The following is an 18,300-nucleotide window of genomic DNA, read 5'->3' on the forward strand; positions in this document are numbered from 1 at the left end:
ACAAAGAAAGAGAGAGAGAGAGGAAGATGAAAGGAAAGAGGAAAGAGAGAAGGAAAGAAAGAAAAAGAAAGAAAAGTTTAGTTAAAAATTATACAATAATGGAGTTCCCGACGTGGCGCAGTGGTTAACGAATCCGACTAGGAACCATGAGGTTGTGGGTTCGGTCCCTGCCCTTGCTCAGTGGGTTAACGATCCGGCGTTGCCAAGAGCTGTGGTGTAGGTTGCAGACGCGGCTTGGATTCCGAGTTGCTGTGGCTCTGGCGTAGGCTGGTGGCTACAGCTCCGATTAGACCCCTAGCCTGGGAAACTCCATATGCCGCGGGAGTGGCCCAAGAAATAGCAAAAAGACAAAAAAAAAAAATTACACAATATTAAAATGATTTTGTCCACTGTCAATGAAAACAGGGCTCTAAATGCAACCCACTCACACACCACAGAAGATCACGGTGTCGCTTGAACAAGAAAACACATGCAGGGTTTGCAGGGAAACACACAGCATCTTCTTCCTGTGGCTAAGAGGATTCAGCACCAGGGGTGTGTTCATGCAGAGTCTGGGAGGTGGAGGCTGGTAGCTGTGGATCCCTCTTCTCCTCCAAGCTGTGTCGGATCCCATATCCAAAGTATATGGCAAATCCTAGCAGGGAAATGAGACCATGAGAAGAAAACTAGGTGCCGACCTCACTTACAAATGCCCAACAGGCCTCCTGTTATGGCATCTGACACAGATTGTAGGAAGGGGATTGGGTTCAGCCATTTAAGACGCCTCTTTATCCCAGAAAACCACTTACCAACAGCATTCCAGATGCCAAACTCGGCCCAAATCACAGAGGACAGCTGCATCATCAGGTAGACATTCAGAAAGATGCTCAGCACTGGGAGGATGGGCAGAGCAGGGACCTAGGGGCAAAGTCAGTGACTCCCTGCACACAGAACCCACATCGGAGAGGGAGGCTCCTCCCCCACGTGGGCAGGGAGACCCCAGTCCTCCTCAGGCTGTGCATTCAGTACCCACTGAGACTGGGGGTGGGGGGAAGCACTAGGTGGGACCAGGGAAGGTCCATTGGTTTGAGCAAGTCCCCCCCGTCCCTGGTCCAGCAAAGGAGGCTTTACCTCAAAGCATGCCGACTTCAGCCCCTCAGCCTGGACAGCTGGGCACATAAGGTCACCTACCCTGAAGGGAAGAGGAGAAGGGTTCTGGGGCTGCCTCCAAATGATGGCGGTGATCCCCGCAATGAGCAGCAGCAGCAGCACAGCCCCTGCTGTGAACCCGGGGTCTCCAGAGAACACGCGGCTGGGCCACAGGGCCAGAAGCAGGCTCAGGATGGTCAGCAGGAGAACTGCAAGGGTCAAGGGAGAGGACGACAGGCTCAATTCCAGAGGCCAAATGGGTCAAGACCTCGGGTCACCCCTCCCCCACACTGCCCACCCCAGGAAGGGCCATCACATCTGCAAGACTCCTCAGCTGCCAGCACACCCAATCCCTGCCCTTTCTGTCCATCTCAGAAGATGACCAAAGTGAAGTCCCCAGGCTCACCCAGCAGGAAGGCACATCCATAGACAATCTGGCCAGATTTCCGAGTGGGGGTGGTGCTGATAGGGTTACACAGACTCTTTAGAGGGTTTGAGGTTCCTGCTTCAGGTACAGATTCCAAAGGACTTGCTCCAACTATAGGCTCCATCTCAATTTCCTCCAATACCTTCTCCTTCTTGCTGAAGTTCTGGTCTGGCTGGTACCTGAATTAGAGGTATAAAGGTAATATGAACAGCTGCCCCTATTCATCCAGTATCAGACAGCCTAGTCCACTGCTTTCCTGACTCAAGCCCAGCAGGACATTTAGGAAGCAGCAGGAGGGGATCATACTGTCAACTTCCTCAAGTCCAAGACCCCCAGTCAAGGTGTGGTGGAGTCTCACCTGAGGACCAGGACAGAAAAAGTCACGAGGAAGTAAACAAACAGGGTCCCAATTGACATGAGTTCCAATAAATGAAAGATCTCGAAAAGTACTGCCAGGATCCCTAGAACGAGGGTTGGGGGAGGGAGTGAGAAGCCACTGGATATAGCCAAGCTAAAGAAATTGATCAAAGAATTGGGTTGTGTTTATGGACCTGAAAGAGTTGCAGAAACCAGGATGGCCACGATGGGGGTGCCTCTTCGGGCATAGGTTTGGCTAAGTCCCCGGAAAAGGAGCCCATCCTCTGCCATTGCACAAATCAACCGAGACATGGTCAACATGACAAGCAGGAGGCTGGAAAAAACAATAATGGGAACACGTGTGAGGATGTAGAGAAGCAGGACAGACCTGCTTTCTGCTCCCTGGTCCCATATGGGGTGAGGTGTCTTTCCCTCTCATCCCTCAATCCCAAGAGAGAGGATGCCTGAGCATCTGATGGTACATGGAGAGAAAGTTTTGACACTGACCTGTAAAAAAGAGCACACAGGATGACAACAGCCACAAAGTATCCAGCAGGAGCCCAGCCAACATGGTGGAAAGCCTGCGGCAAGGGGTTGTTAGGATGAACCTGGTAGTAGGGCACCATGAGGGTGAGAGCTGCTGAGACACCAGAATAGGCCAAAAAGCAGATGGAGATGATGATCCCTAGGCTCCAAGGGATGGAACGCTGAGGGTTGGGGGTTTCTCTCCCTGCAGGATGGTGGGAGCATCAGGTCAGGAAAACACACAGCTGTGAAATCATTCAATATTCTTCCCCCTTGCACCTCCAAAAGCAGCCTCATCAACTGACAACCCCATTGCTCAAGGGCAGCCCAAATGACCATGTTACCTTTAGTGACAATGGCATTGAGACCAAAGTATGAGTAGAAAGGCAATGCTGCTCCTCGGAGAATCCCTTCAAAGCCAAAGGGCACAAACTCTCCAGAACCCAGAAGGCCCAGGCTGTGGTGAGAGAAGGGATGGGGAAGAGCGTGGGGGAGGCTGTTCAGACATCTCTACTGGACTCCTCCGTTAACGCCCCAAGACCTGGGCTCCAGGACCCCATCCTCTGGATCCATCAGCCCAGGTCTCCTCCGTTCCCACCGTATTCCCACATCTGCAGCCCCCTCTAAGCAGGACTAGGGGCAAGAGGACGCTCCTGACCTATAGCTGTCAGAGGATCCAGATGCGGCCAGTTTGTAGTCCTGTTCTGTGAGCTGCCAGTTGTGCAGATCTCCCTTAATGAAGCCAGAGAGGGTGATGAAGCTGAGCAGCAAAACATTGAAGCCTGCGGACACTTTGCTAACCAGGGCTGCACCATGTACTCCCAGAATCAGTAGCCCTGTGAGAAAGATGGAAATTGGGAAACCTCCAAAATAATTAAATCCGCAGAGACAGAAAGTAGACTGGTGGTGGTCAAGGGCTTAGGGTTGGGGACCAGAGGTGGGGAGGGGGATGGACAGTGATGCTCAGTGGGTACAGGGCTTCCTTTGGGGGAGATGAAAATGTTTGGAAGTAGAGGGGGATGTTAGTTGTGCAACACTGTGACTGTCCTAAGTGCCAAGGAATTGTACACTCCAAGAGGGTTCATTTCTTATCGTGGCAATCATCTCACAATATATACATCTATCAAATAATCATGCTGTATATTATAAACTAAGACAATGTTGTATGTGAATGATATTTCAATAAAGCTGAGACAAATAGTACATTAGTTCCTCCTCTGAGAATCTCCTTTCCTTTAAAAGAATATCGTGGTCGTTCCCGTCATGGCGCAGTGGTTAACGAATCCGAGTAGGAATCATGACGTTGTGGGTTCGATCCCTGGCCTTGCTCAATGGGTTAAGGATCCAGCATTGCCATAAGCTGTGGTGTAGGTTGCAGCCACAACTTGGATCTGGCGTTGCTGTGGCTCTGGTGTAAGTGGGCAGCAACAGCTCCGATTCGACCCCTAGCCTGGGAACCTCCATGTGCCGTGGGAGTGGCCCAAGAATGGAAAAACAAAACAAAATTAATTAATTAATAAATTAAATAAACAAATAAGAATATCCTTGTTCTCAATATACGCAAGGAAACTTGTCAGTCTATCAGCGATACGGAGCTGGGATGATTGTGTCCCCGGATGGAGGTGTGTTCATATCTGGAGACATTCTGACTGTCACGTGTCACATGGGGGAGCAAAGGCCATGGATGCTGGTCAACATCCCACAGTGATTTTACAGGAGTTCCCATTGTGGCTCAGCAGGTTAAGTACCCAGCCTTGCCTCTGGAGGATGTGGGTTGGATCCCTGGCCTCACTCACTGGGTTCAGGATCCAGTGTTGCCATGAGCTGTGGTGTAGGTCACAGATGGGCTTGGATTCAGATCCTAGCCTGAGGAACTCCCATCTGCCACCCATGCAGCTTCATTTTAAAAAAAAGAAAGAAAATAGAAAAATGCAATTCGGAGAGCACAGGACAGCCCCCATCCGTAGGAAACGTCAGTGCTGCAAAAGTGGAAAACAATGGGCTAAGCTTTGCCTTCCTGACCCTTTCTCTCCAATACGAATCCCCCTACCATTCTGGGACCCAAGCCCTTCTCACCCTAGCTCCCCCATTCACAGTCCATGCTCCCCAGCTTAGCTCTGACCCCTTCTTACCAGCCATCACCAGCACCAGGGCCAGCGCAACAAAGTCTGGGTATGGGGCCAGGAAGGAGGGCATATGCTCAGAGAAAATTTCCTCTAATTTTTGTGAGATGTGGTTCCCAATCAGGCTGTCAAAGTTGTAGCTCCAGGCCCTGGTCAAGTAGGCTGTGGCTGCAGTGGCAGAAGGAAGATTCGTGAAGAGACAGTAACTGAACCCCTACAAACACCCTGGAGTGGATTGGGGGGGAGAAAGAAACAGACAAAATACCTCGTCTCAAAGTTTCTCTTCATGGGCTCAGGGGAGATTAACCAGGTGACAAAATGGGCTATGTGATACGTTAGGAGGAGATGGAGGTTTTGCAAGAAAAGAACACAGGGAAGTAGGACCAGCAGGGCTGGGAGATGAGGGCTGAAATCTCACTCGACTGGTACAGGGAAATCCAGGAAGACAACAGCTGAGCAAAGCCTTTCATATGCTGAGAAGTGAGCCTGTGGGATGTGCCTCCCTCGCACCCACTCCCTACACTTCCCCCTCCTTCTAGGTTTTGGGTCCAGTCATTCTATGACAACAGGATACAGCCAAGGAGAATGCAGGGGGAGGGGTTTCTGTCACGATGACCTGACTCCCTCTACAAGGTCAATGACAAAGGGCTGATGAACGAGGGAAGACCCCAGATCTCTCTCCCAGGTCCCTGGTCTTAAGCCCACAGCATGCCCCGCTCCCATCATCTCACCAAGGACTAAAGGCAGTATGAGGGTCCAGCCAGTGATGAAGGCATGCAGTTGTCCCATTGTCACGTAGCTGTTAAAATACACAGAACCAGAGCGGGGTACCCAGGCCCCCAACTCAGCGAGGTAGAATCCAGACAACAGGTTAAATACGCCAGCCACCAAGAGGGAGATGATGATCGCAGGTCCAGCTACATACACGGCCACCACACCTGCCAGGATGTACACACCAACCCTCAGGGTTCTGTTCACACCAAAGACCACTAGGCTGAAGATGTTTAGATGAGGTGTGGAAATCTCAGACCCGTTCCTGGGCTCCACTGGCCGCCTTCGGGCTAGTTTCTCACCAAACTGGCGAACATGCTGACCCAGCATCCCACACAGAGTTGAAGAGGCTCTGCCCTGCAGAGAAAACAAGACCCAAAGTCACCAAGAATGTCCATCCACACTTGACCCTGGGAGTCTGACTCCACAAAGCAATGAAGTTATGGGAGCAGCGGGTAAAGGTTATGTGGGGCACGTTCTCCATCTCTGAGCTTTGGTTTCCTCAAATCTAAGGAAGACTTTCCACATGGTTCAAAGTTACTGGAAGGGCTGCTTGCAGAGAAGGGAGGGGAGAGAATTATGTCTCCCCCAAAATGCACCACTTCGCATGTGCACTGTTTGGAGCTGAAGGCAATGAAGACCCAGCAGACTCAGGAACAGCTCTTGCCTCTCCCTTAACTGCTCAATAACTTAGACAGACGACCCAAGGCAGGAAGAGAGATATTTCCGGAGATAACCTTTTATCTCAGAAAGATGTCTCTAGGAGTTCGCGTTGGGGCACAGTGGTTAAAGAATCCGACTAGGAACCATGAGGTTGCGGGTTCGATCCCTGGCCTTGCTCAGTGGGTTAAGGATCTGGCGTTACCATGAGCTATGGTGTAGGTTGCAGACATGACTGGGATCCCATGTTGCAGTGGCTCTGGCGTAGGCCAGTGGCTACAGCTCCAATTGGACCCCTAGCCTGGGAGCCTCCATATGCCGAGGGAGCGGCCAAAGAAATGGCAAAAAGACAAAAATAAAAAGAAGACATCTCTAAATACATGGGCAAACATTTGCTTCCCAAGCAGTTCTCCCCCCAGCATCCTGGGGGCTGTCTCCTCCCCTGGGAACCCCAGATCCCCACCCCCTTCTCCTTAAGCTCAGGGTGGGAGCATATAAGCCTCAGGTGCCTGACTGTCTTTGAGCCTCTGAGTTTCTATGGGCCTCCTGTACCTAACAAACTAAATTTGTTCATCTGCTACGTAAATGTCATGATCAGACCAGTCAAAGAATCTAGAAAGCCAAGATTTCGGCCCCTTCAGAAGCAAAAGCTTCTAAAAAGGTGCCTGGCACACACAGCAGCTGCTTAATTGGCATAAGGTGCTGATTTGGGAATTGATGATTCTATTTTTGATTTTTTTTTTTTTTTTTGTCTTTTGTCTTTTTAGGGCTGCACCCACAGCATATGGAGCATCCTAGGCTAGGGGTAGAATCTGAGCTACAGCTGCCCGCCTACACCACAGCCACAGCAAAGCCAGACCCTTAATCCACCAAGTGAGGCCAGGGATCGAACCTCTGTCCTCATGGATGCTAGTCAGGTTCATCTCCACTGAGCCACAAGGGGAACTTCCCTAGAACTGATTCTAGAATTGAAATCAACCAGCTCTGCGAGTTCAAATCTAGCTCTGCTGTGCATCAGCTTGCCTGATTGTGTACAAGCTATATGCTATCTCTGTCCTCCTTTCCAACATAAAACAAGGGAAATTGTTACCATCCATATTCCCTCCCTTCCTTCTAATGTGTGAAGTGACTTTTAAGGGGTTGGGTGATCAGAGAACTTAAGACTCCACAGTTTTCTACACCAAGGTTCCTGAAAACGGACCGCTTTCTGTGTCACTGTTTGCAGAGTGACAGGGAGTTGGAACTGCGAGTTCAGGCAGAATGACATGGGACAGACTCCAGCCCAGCTCAGTCAAGGCATCAAACCACACTGGTCTGTCTCCCAGCTGCCTGCAGGAAAGGGACCCACCTTCCTTCTCAATCAGAAGTGACAGGATTCTGTCTCCTAATCTTTGGGGCACACAATGTCTCCCCATTACCCAGCTCTGAGGGCCAGGCTGACCCAGTGAACACAGTCATCTTCAGGAAGCTCCCGCCCACGGAGCCTCCAAAGCCCAAGCTCAGCCCAGTGGTGAAGAGCAAGCTTTCCAAGAGCCAGGAAACGCTGATTCGCATCTTGGCTCCGCCCCCACACCTGTGCCTTTGAACAGGTCATGTACTGCTCAGCACCCCCGTTTGCCTCTTTTTCAAATGCTTCTGACCAATCTCGTGCACTGTTAGGATGAATGGAAAAGGAGCAGCTTCTGTGGAGAAAAGATGGTGGTTCCTCCAAAAACTAAAAATGCTTTCCCATATAATCCAACACTCCTCCTCTGGGGATACCCTCCAATAACAGAGAAGATGGTCTCAGAGAGCTGTGGACACCCCTGTTCACAGCAGGATTAGTCACCAAAGGTGAAACACGGAGGCAGCTCACGTGTCCATCCATGAACAAAAGGCTAACAGTGTGGTCTCTACTGACAGTGGGATAGGAGTCAGCCTTCAAAAGACAGCACTTCTTTTTTTTTTTTTTTCTTTTTTGCTTTTTGGGGCTGCACCCGTAGCAATGGAGGGTCCCAGGCTTGGGGTGGAATCAGAGCTGCAGCCACAAGCCTACACCACAGTCACAGCATCGGGAATCCAAGCCATGTGTGTGAACTACACCAAAGCTCATGGCAACACAAGATCCTCAAACCACCGAGCAAAGCCAGGGACTGAACCCGAATCCTCATGAATCTTAGTTGGGTTCGTTAACCACTGGGCCATGAAGGGAACACAAAGACAGCAATATCTGACCTGTGCTACAACCTGGAGGAAGCTTGAGGACATTGTGCCAAGTGACAGTAGCCTGGCACCAAAAGACAAATACTGCAAGTTTCCACCTCCATCAAGCACCCAAAGGAGTCAGATCCTTAGAGACACAAAGTCGAAAGCAGCTGAGTGAGGGGACAATGAGAAGCCCTTGTCCAATGGGGACACGGTTTCAGGTTTACAGGATGAAAAGTGTCTGGAGATTGGCTGCTCAGCAAATATGTAAACGTACGTCAACTTAGTGACCTGCACACTTTAAACTGCTTAGCATGGGTGCCGGCCTCAGCAGCACCTCTGCTAAAACTGGAATCTTGCAAAGAAGATTAGCATGGCCCCTGCGCCAGGATGACACACAAAGTCATGAAGCATTCCATGGTCTTTACCTGAACCCTTTTGCTGTATAGCAGAAATGATCAAAACACTGAAAATTAGCTATACTTTGGGGTTTCCCGTTGAGACACAGTGGAAACGACTCTAACATCCATGAGGATGTGGGCTCCATTCCTGGCCTCGGCCTCGCTCAGTGGGTTAGGGATCTGGCATTGCTATGAGCTTGGATCCCACGTTGCTGTGGCTGTGGTGTAGGCTGGCAGCTGTAGCTCTGATTTGACCCCTAGCTGGGGACCTTCCATATGCGGCGGATGTGGCGCTAAAAAGCAAAAGAAAAAATGAAAAGAAAGAATGAAGGAAGAAATCAACTATACTTCTGTAAAACTTGAAAAATTTTTAAATAGTTAAATAGATTTTGTTGTGCATTTTATCACCAATTTTAAAATTGCCGCTGCCAATGATAAAAAATAGAGCCAGCTTCACAGAGTTACTGGCTGTAAAACACCCCCCAAGGGGATTTAATATAAATCACCACACAGTCATCCTTCACGATACCAAATCCAAGATGCTTCCAAGTCCCTGACGTCATCCTTGTACCTGCAGACACAGTGCGCCAGGTAGTAGGCAGGAGCCTGAAGTCAGTGGTCCCCAAGTCATACACCTTACATAAGGGCAATTTTTCCTGTTGTCGGAACACAAACCTAAACACTAGTCTTAGAGCCTCTGGACACAGATGTAATCTCCCCACCCCCACCTCTTCCCACACAAACCCTTACATCTGCCAGCTCCTGCTTTCCTGTGCAGAATGGGTCTTTCCACCCTCAGGCTGAGCCAGGCTGACCCAGCTGCACCCTGGGATGGCAAAGGTCTCTTTAGGAGTAGCCAAGGAGTTCCGCTCTGGCTCAGCAGCAATGCACCCAACTGGTATCCATGAGGAGGCAAACTTGATCCCTGGTGTCACTCAGTGGGTTTAGGATCCAGCATCCCCATGGCTGTGGCATAAGGCTGGTAGTTGCAGTTCAGATTCCACCCCTAGCCTGGGAACTTCCCTATGCCGCAGGTGCGGCCACAAAGAGACAACAACAACAACAACAAATATCCAGGAGTAGCTGAACCCAGCACCCAGTCTCCTCCAGAAGAAGGGATTCCAAAACTCACTGGATTCTTGGAGCAGAGCCTGAAGCACTGGAACACGCAGGGAGGCTGAGGTTAAGCTGTGCGGGGCTGGAGCCCACACATCCCCAAAAACGAAAGCAGGAAGTTACTGAGCACAAAAGACTAGACTCAATTAACCTTGGGTTGTTGGCATGGGGCTGGGGGTGGGGCTGGGTGAGCAGGATCACCTGTAGTGTTGCAATCAGCCAGTGACTCCTCTGTGGTTACCCTCAGGGCAAGCTTTTTTGGGGTTTGTTTGTTTCTTTATTTGTTTTTCCTTTTAGGCACCTGCAGCATATGTAAGTTCCGAGGCTAGGGATCTGATGATCGGAGCCAATGCCAGGAAGAGAGCTATTGTCACAGGTAACTTGTTATCTTGGAAAGACTTCACGGAGTGGCAAAGCTTTGCTCCTCCCATCCTCCTGGGCGCTGTCTCCCTCTCCTTTGAACCCCCAGAACCTCACCCTTTCTCCTTGGCTCTTGGTAGCATATAAACCCCAGGTGCCCGACTGCCTTTGAGCCTCAAAATTTTTATGGGCCTCCTCTAGATACCAGACTACATTTGTCCATCTCTTAGGGCAATGTAATTATTACAGCAGGCAAAGAAATTTTTTGTCCCTTCAGAAGCAAAAGCAAGACGTTTTCTGTCCCTTCAGAAGCAAAAGCAGGAGTTCCTGTTGTGGTACAATCGAAAGGAATCCGACTGGGAAACATGAGGTTGTGGGTTCCATCCCTGGCCTCGCTCAGTTGATTCAGGATCCGGTATTGCCATGAGCTGTGGTGTAGGCCATGGACACGGCTCGGATTTGGCTTTACTGTGGCTCTGGCATAGGCTGGCAGCTACAACTTCAATTGGACCCCTAACCTGTGAACCTCCATAGGCCGCAGGTTTCACCCTGAAATGTCAAAAGATTAAAAAAAAAAAAAAAAAAAAAAAAAAAGAAGAAGCAGCAAAAGCTTCAGAAGCAAAAGAGAGAAAAGTTTTCTGTGCCTTCAGAAACAAAAGCTTCTTCTTTTTTTTGTGTTCTTTAGGGTGTACCCAGGGCATATGGAAGTTCCCAGGCTAAGGTTCCAATCAGGGCTGTGGCTGCTGGCCTACACCATAGCCACAGCAACAGCAGATCCGAGCTGATACTGCAGCCTACACCACAGCTCACAGCAATGCCAGATTTTTAACCCGCTGAGAAAGCCAGGGATCCAACCCACATCCTCATACATACTAGTTGGAATTTTAACCTGATGAAGCACAGTGGGAACTCTGTAAAAGCATTTGATACAGTGATACAGTGCCTGGCACACAGAGCAGCTGCTTAATTGGCATAAGGTGCTGATTTGGGAATTGATGATTCTATTTTTGATTTTTTTTTTTTTTTTTGTCTTTTGTCTTTTTAGGGCTGCACCCACAGCATATGGAGCATCCTAGGCTAGGGGTAGAATCTGAGCTACAGCTGCCCGCCTACACCACAGCCACAGCAAAGCCAGACCCTTAATCCACCAAGTGAGGCCAGGGATCGAACCTCTGTCCTCATGGATGCTAGTCAGGTTCATCTCCACTGAGCCAAGGGGAACTTCCCTAGAACTGATTCTAGAATTGAAATCAACCAGCTCTGCGAGTTCAAATCTAGCTCTGCTGTGCATTAGCTTGTCTGATTTCGTACAAACTATGTACCATCTTTGTCCTATTTTCTATAAAACGGGAAATTTTCATCATTCCATCCCCTCCATGTTATGTATGAAGTGACTCTTTAAGGGGCTGGGTGATCAGAGAACTGGTTTAGAACTCCACATCTTTCTACACCAAGGTTCCTGAAAACGGACCACTTTCTGTGTCACTGCTTGCAGAGTGACAGGGAGTTGGAACTGCGAGTTCAGGCAGAATGACATGGGACAGACTCCAGCCCACCTCAGTCAAGGCATCAAGCCACACTGGTCTGTCTCCCAACTGCCTGCAGGAAAGGGACCAACCCTTCATTCTTCATCTTCAGGAAGCCTCTGCCCATGACACTCCAAAGTCCATGATTAGCACTTTGGTTAAGAGCAAACATTCAAGGAGCCAGGGAACTCTGGTTAAAATCTTGGCTCATGGAGTTCCCGTTGTGGTGCAGTGGTTAATGAATCTGACTAGGAACCATGAGGTTGCGGGTTCGATCCCTGGCCTTGCTCAGTGGGTTAAGGATCTGATGTTACAGTGAGCTGTGGTGAAGGTTGCAGACGCGGCTCAATACTGCGTTACTGTGGCTCTGGCGTAGGCTGGCGGTAACTATAGCTCCAATTCAATCCCTAGCCTGGGAACGCCACATGCCATGGGAGCAGCCCTAGAAAAGGCAAAAAGACCAAAAAAAAAAAAAAAAAAAAAAAAATCTTGGCTCAGAGTTTCCGTGCTCACTGGAGAGGAATCTGAATAGCATCCATGAGGACGCAGGTTCAATCCCCAGAATCACTTGGTGGGTAAAGGATCTTGCATGGACCTGAGTTCTGGTATAGGTCGCAGATGCCGCTTAGATGCTGCTTTGATGTGGCTTTGGTGTAGGCTGGCATCCACAGCTCTGATTCGACCCCTAGCCTGGGACCCTCCACATACCTCGGATGCAGCCCCAAAGACAAAAAATAAAAAAAATAAAGAATTTAAAAAAGAATCTTGGCCCCACCAACACCACTGTGCCCTTGGAGAAGTCATTTCATTCTCTGGGTGTCTGTGTTCTTCTGCTTCAGACACTATGGAGGAGCCCTTGGGCACTGTGAGTAGGAAAGTAAAATGGAGAAGGGAGCAGATACTATGCATAAAATATGCTCATTCCTGAAATATTGAAAATTGGATTTACCCTATGATCCAGCAATTCAGCTTCTGGGTACAGATGCAAAGGAACTCAAAACAGGGTCTCAAAGGGATAACCGCACACCCATGGTTATACCAATACTATTCACAGGAGCTCAGACATGGAAGCTTCTCCTATGTCCATCCCCAAAGGAATGGATAGACACAATGTGCTCCATACAGATAGTGGAATATGATTCAGCCTGAGAAAACAGCAATGGCTGACCCCTGCTACAACATGGAGGACCCTTGAGGACACTGTGCTAAGTGACATGAACCAGTCACAAAAAGACCAAGAGTGTATGATTCCACTTCTATGAAATACCCAGAGAATCAAATTCATAGACAGGAAAGTCAAATGGTGGTTTGCCAGGAGCTGAGGTGAGGGGAGAAGGGGAGTTATTGTTAAATGGGCACAAGAAGACAAGGGTTCTGAGACTGGTCACAGGACAATGGAAATGTACTTAATGGTACAGAACTGTACATGTACAATGGTGGAGATGGTTAATTTCATGCTACATGTATTTTATTTTTATTTTTTGGATTTTTAGAGATGCACCCGCAGCATATGGAGGTTCCCAGCTAGGGGTGGAATTGGAGCTGTAGCTGCTGGCCTATGCCACAGCCACAGCAACTCAGGATCCAAGGCACTTCTGAAACCTGCACCACAGCTCATGGCAACACCGGATCCTTAACCCACTGAGTGAAGCCAGGGATCAAATCTGTGTCCTCAGGGATGCTGCTCAGATTCCTTTCCGCTGAGCCACAACAGCAACTCCTACCACCGTATGTTCAATTAATGCCAGTTGTGTGTACTCTGAGCCAGCTTCACGGTGTCAGCAAGCCCAGTGTTGATTCATATGCATCACCATCAGCCCTCCTCCACAGATACCAAAAGCCACAGGTGCTCAGGTCAGTCCCTCAGTTACAGTGTTCTGGGAATCCGCATAGGTGGAAACCACAGACCTCCAACTGTACACAGCAAACTGAAGTCAGTGGTTCTCATGTCACAAACCCTATATAAGGGTCATCTTTACCGCTCTTTGAGCACAGGTCCAAAAAAATGAGTCTTAGAATCCAGACACTGAGCCAACTCCCTCCACTTCTCACACAAACACAACAGCTCCCAGCTCCTGCTTTCATGTGCACAATGGGTCTTCCCACCCTCAGGCTGAGCCAGGCTGACCCAGCTGCACCCTGGGATGGTAGAGGTCTCTTTAGGAGCCACTGAACCCCACACCCAGTCTCCTCCAGGGGAGGGGATACCCAAGACTTACTGGATCCTGGGAGTAGAGCCTGAAGCAGGGATCAGTCAGGGAGGCTGAGGTTAAGCTGTGTGGGGCTGGAGCTAACACATCTCCAAAGAGGGAAGCAGGGAGTCCCTGAGCCCCAAGGACAAGGCTTAACCCCTGGGTTGTTGGGGCTGGGGTGGGGCTGGGGCTGGGTGGGTGGGAGCATCTGGAGTGTTGCTATCAGCCCTTGACACATCTGTGGTTACTCTCAGAGGATGGGTTCTGAGATTTCTTTGTACTGGGCTAAAATACACAGTACATAAAAGTGGCCATTTTATTTTATTTATTTATTCATTTATTTGTCTTTTTGCCTTTTCTAGAGCTGCTCCAGGCGGCTTATGGAGGTTCCCAGGCTAGGGGTCGAATCCGAGCTGTAGCTGCCGGTCTACACCACAGCCACAGCAACTCAGGATCCAGCTGCGACTGCAACCTATACCACAGCTCATGGCAACGCTGGATCCTCAACCCACTGAGCAAGGCCAGGGATTGAACCCGCAATCTCATCGGCCCTCATCGGATTCGTTAACCACTGAGCCACAATGGGAACTCAAACGTGGCCATTTTCATCATCTTTGAGTAGGCAGTTCAGTCCTGTTAAGTATGCTCACCTTTTGCGCCAAACTCCAGAACTTTTTACATCTTGCAAAACGGAACCTCTGTACCCACTCGCCCCCAATGCCCCTTCTCCTTTCCCAGTTCCTGGCAATTCCCATCCTACACTCTGTCTCCATGAATCTGACCCCTCCAGGTGCTGCACTGAAGGGAATCCTTCAATATTCGTCCTTTCCCATCAGGGCTGTTTCAGTTAGTAAAGTGTCCACTGGGTTTCTCCATGTTGTAGCGTGTGTGAGATTCCCTGCCTTGTTGATGCTGAATGATGCTCTGTCATTTACACATACGACATTTGGCTTATCCATTCTTTGGTCAGTGGGCACGTGCGCTGCTCCACGTTTTAGCTCACGTGACTTACGCTACTCTAAACGTGAATGTACAAGTGTCTCTTCCAGGGTGTGCTTTCAGGTCTTTCGGGAAGATCCTCAGCAGGGAAATTGCTGGGTCACATGGCTCTAAGACTTGCCAGTGCTCGTGATGGAGAAGGTGTTCACATACTGAGGTGTGGGGATATCAGGGTGGCTGGTACAGGCTTCAGCCTGAACGTTGTGTGCAGCTACGACAGCCGGTCAGACCCTCACGGCACATCTGCTCTTACCACTGAGGTCAAGGAGGTCTGTTTGGAGGATAAGGATGAACAACTCCCGGCTTATGGTCTCCACGGCAACACTCACTCTAAGATAAGGTTTCCTTCCCACCCAGACCCGAGGGTCCCGCTGTCTCGCTGTCTGTGGACTAAGTCTGTCTTTTTTGAAATCCTGAAGGGACCTACCCGGTCATGGTTGATGTCTGACCTATATTTTAACAAGGTAGAAGATTATGCTGAAAACGATGCTTCCATGGAACAGGTCCTCAGAGCTACTGGAAGGCTGTCTCCCCTGCTATGGGCCTCAGTTTGGCTCAAATGAAACTCTTTCCTATGTTTGTTTGTTTGGCTGCACTCCTGGCATGTGGAAGTTCCCAGGCCAGGATCAAACACCATGACACAGTGGTGAAAATGCCAGATCCTTAGCCCACTTGGTCACAAGAGAACTCCAACGCTTTCCTGTTCTTTTTTCTTTTTATTTCTTTTTATTTTTTTTAGGGCCGCACCCATGGCACATAGAGGTTCCTAGGCTAGGGGTCCAATCAGAGCTACAGCTGCCAGCCTACACCACAGCCACAGCAACACAGGACCCAAGCTGCGTCTGCAACCTACACCACAGCTCACAGCAATGCCAGATCCTTAACCCACTGAGAGAGTCCAGGGATCGAACCTGCATCCTCATGGATACTAGTCAGATTCACTTCTGCTGCACCACACCAGGAGCTCCCTCTTTCCTATTCTTATGACAGACTGTTTATTGATTATTTCTGTGGACACCTAAATTCGTTTGATCCTCAAGGACCCTGAGAAGCAGGGGCTGCAAGACTGGGGAACCCACTCACATCCCTGCTCCCTCACAGTCTTTTCTTTTCTTTTTTTTTTTTTTTTTTTTTGCCATTCCTTGGGCCACTCCCGCGGCATATGGAGGTTACCAGGCTAGGGACGGAATCGGAGCTGTAGCCACTGGCCTACACCAGAGCCACAGCAACGTGGGATCCAAGCCACATTGCAACCTACACCACAGCTCACAGCAACTTTAACCCACATATCCTTAACCCACTGAGCAAGGCCAGTGATCAAACCTGCAACCTCATGGTTCCTAGACGGATTTGTTTCCACTGCGCCACAAGGGGAACTCCTGCAATCAGATATTTAATCATGGCACTTGAAGTCTTCTGTCATTTATGCTTTTGCAAACATGCTTCATCTTTGGAGTTTCCAGATGGTCTAGGGGGTTAAGGATCTGGCATTGTCACTGCTATGACTCAGGTCACTGCTGTGGCACGGGTTCCATCCCTGGCCTAGGAAGTCCCACATATGCCACAAATGTGGCAAAAAAAAAAAAAGCTTTCTCTTCAAGAAGATTCGTAGAAAGGACTTCATTTTGACTTTTGGGACTTAGAGGTTTTGAATACTTTTTGGATAATACAAATGGGCTGGGTACGAAATTACCAGGGGAGTTCCCGTCGTGGCTCAGTGGTTAACATTTGTGGGTTACCTTCTCCTTTGCCTGTTTCACCCCATATGCCTCTCTGAGAAAATTCTAGATCCAGACTTGGACTCTTTGTGACAAAGGTGACTGAAAATGCCAGGTAAAAACGTCACTGCCTGTCGTCTGGATGCCAGTCCCACCATCTTCCAGAAAACTGGGGACAGAGCAGGAGGGGATGCTGAAGAGGCTTTGGGGAAGGAACTGAGGTCAGGGGAGCGCTTCCTGGTTCCAAGAGAAATAGAATTTGACTACAGCCTGAAGGAGGTGGTGGGGGGATCGAAGCCACAGCGGTCCCCGTGCGGGAGCCCTGAGCCGCCTGCCGACACTGGGCCCTAGAACCGTGCCTGCTCTGCAAGGGTCTGGGCTGTGAGTGTGAACTCACACCAGAGTCTGAACACAGAGACCACAAACACATAAGCAAACAAATAAAAAGGAATGTAACACAATTCACGTGCGGCCTTTTCACAGTGATGGCACGTGGAAATGATAACGCTTATACCCACGGGGTCAGATAAAACCTGTTCCTCACACCCCCTGCACCTGTTTCTGTTTCCTCAGTCTATTCATGTGGCTCCTAGAAAATCCGAAAGGACACCTGGGGCTTGGGTTTGTGATGCAGGTTATCTCGCCCATGGGCCAGAGCTGGTCTAGGCGTGAGTGTGTTTCAGGTGAGGACAGAGGAGGCATCCAGCAGCCACAGGAGGCTGAGAGTATCGATGTGATACAGTAGTTCCTGGGAGCTCAGAAGTGTCAAGACTCTTCCAGCTGCCCAGCACCCCCTCGTCTCTCCCCTCCCCTATCCCTTCCCTGTGCACACCTTTGGGAGAGGGCGTTCTGCCAAGAAGGGGCACGAGGTCCTATTCTGTGTCTCGACCCGGGTGCTGGTGGCAATTGTCTGTTCCATTTGAGAAAAGGCACTGAATGTTCAGGGATGACATATGCACGTCTGGAAATGGATGTTACCTTACAATTCATAAATACAAGCAAACAGATAGATAAATAGCTGTGACAAGCAAACCCCCAATTCTCTCCATTACTCGTGCCTGGTTCCCACCTGTATTAACTCGTTCAATCCAAAATAACAGCCCACCAAAGAACAGGACTCACCCCTCAGCGGATTATCAAAGAATTTACCCGGCAAACTGGGTAGGGGCAAGAGGAAAATTTTTCTGACGAAAGCAAACGATGCTTTGTCCATTATATACAGATAATAGCCAGCATCCGGGAGGGTGTTATCACCCGCCAGGCCCTGTTCCAGGTTGCCATTCATTTCTTCTTCACAAGCACCCCAAGGGATGGGTCCTCTTAGCATCCCTGCCTTCCTGATGAAGCGCTGAGCCCCAGCCAGGCCAAGCCACAGAGCCAGGACCAAAGCAGGTTGCCCTGACTCCCGAGTGGGCACACCGAACCCCCCGCTCGGCTGCCTTCCCAGACGGGACCCCCGGGCCACGCCGCGCCGCCAACCGCACCGCACTGCTGGCGTTTGTGCTCTTGGGGGTCACCCACGTGCGGGCACCCCAGCTCCTGCTCTGCGCTGAGCTCGGGTCACTTACCTGCTGACTCTCCTGGGCAACCTGCTCGGGTCACCTTGACCCTGGCTGACCGCCTCCTCGCCTCCCCGATGGATTCCTTCCTCCCCACTTCTCCCTGCTGGAGGTGGGCTTCACCTCCGCCGTCGCCCCGCAGGTGCGCATCCCCCTGGTCACGGGACAAGGGACCATCTCCAGAGCCAGATGCTTCGCCCAGACGGAGCTCTCCTTCGTCCTGGGCACCGCCGAGTCCCTGCTGCGGGCGGTCA

At 50.0% G+C, this 18,300-nt stretch overlaps 1 protein-coding gene across 3 annotated transcripts; it reads right to left on the bottom strand.

Annotated features, from left to right (window-relative positions):
- Positions 284-18,192, bottom strand: LOC100523440 (cationic amino acid transporter 3-like). 3 transcript variants are annotated; one of them, XM_003127421.4, is made up of 12 exons: positions 18,056-18,192; positions 5,292-5,688; positions 4,570-4,728; positions 3,096-3,273; positions 2,782-2,894; positions 2,420-2,642; positions 2,107-2,246; positions 1,914-2,016; positions 1,535-1,734; positions 1,171-1,337; positions 789-897; positions 284-634 (listed from the first exon to the last, which is right to left on the bottom strand). In XM_003127421.4, the coding sequence occupies exons 2-12, from the start codon at positions 5,659-5,661 to the stop codon at positions 513-515; spliced, it is 1,884 nt and encodes a 627-aa protein (XP_003127469.2). In that variant the 5' UTR covers positions 5,662-5,688; positions 18,056-18,192; the 3' UTR covers positions 284-512. The 3 variants fall into 3 exon arrangements, with proteins under 3 accessions (XP_003127469.2, XP_013854200.2, XP_020950572.1); XM_013998746.2 differs by lacking the exon at positions 18,056-18,192 and adding an exon at positions 9,709-9,943 and having other exon boundaries at positions 285-634; XM_021094913.1 differs by lacking the exons at positions 4,570-4,728; positions 18,056-18,192 and adding an exon at positions 9,709-9,941 and having other exon boundaries at positions 285-634.

This window comes from Sus scrofa, chromosome 6, assembly GCF_000003025.6.
Source record: "Sus scrofa isolate TJ Tabasco breed Duroc chromosome 6, Sscrofa11.1, whole genome shotgun sequence".
Taxonomy (NCBI): domain Eukaryota; kingdom Metazoa; phylum Chordata; class Mammalia; order Artiodactyla; family Suidae; genus Sus; species Sus scrofa.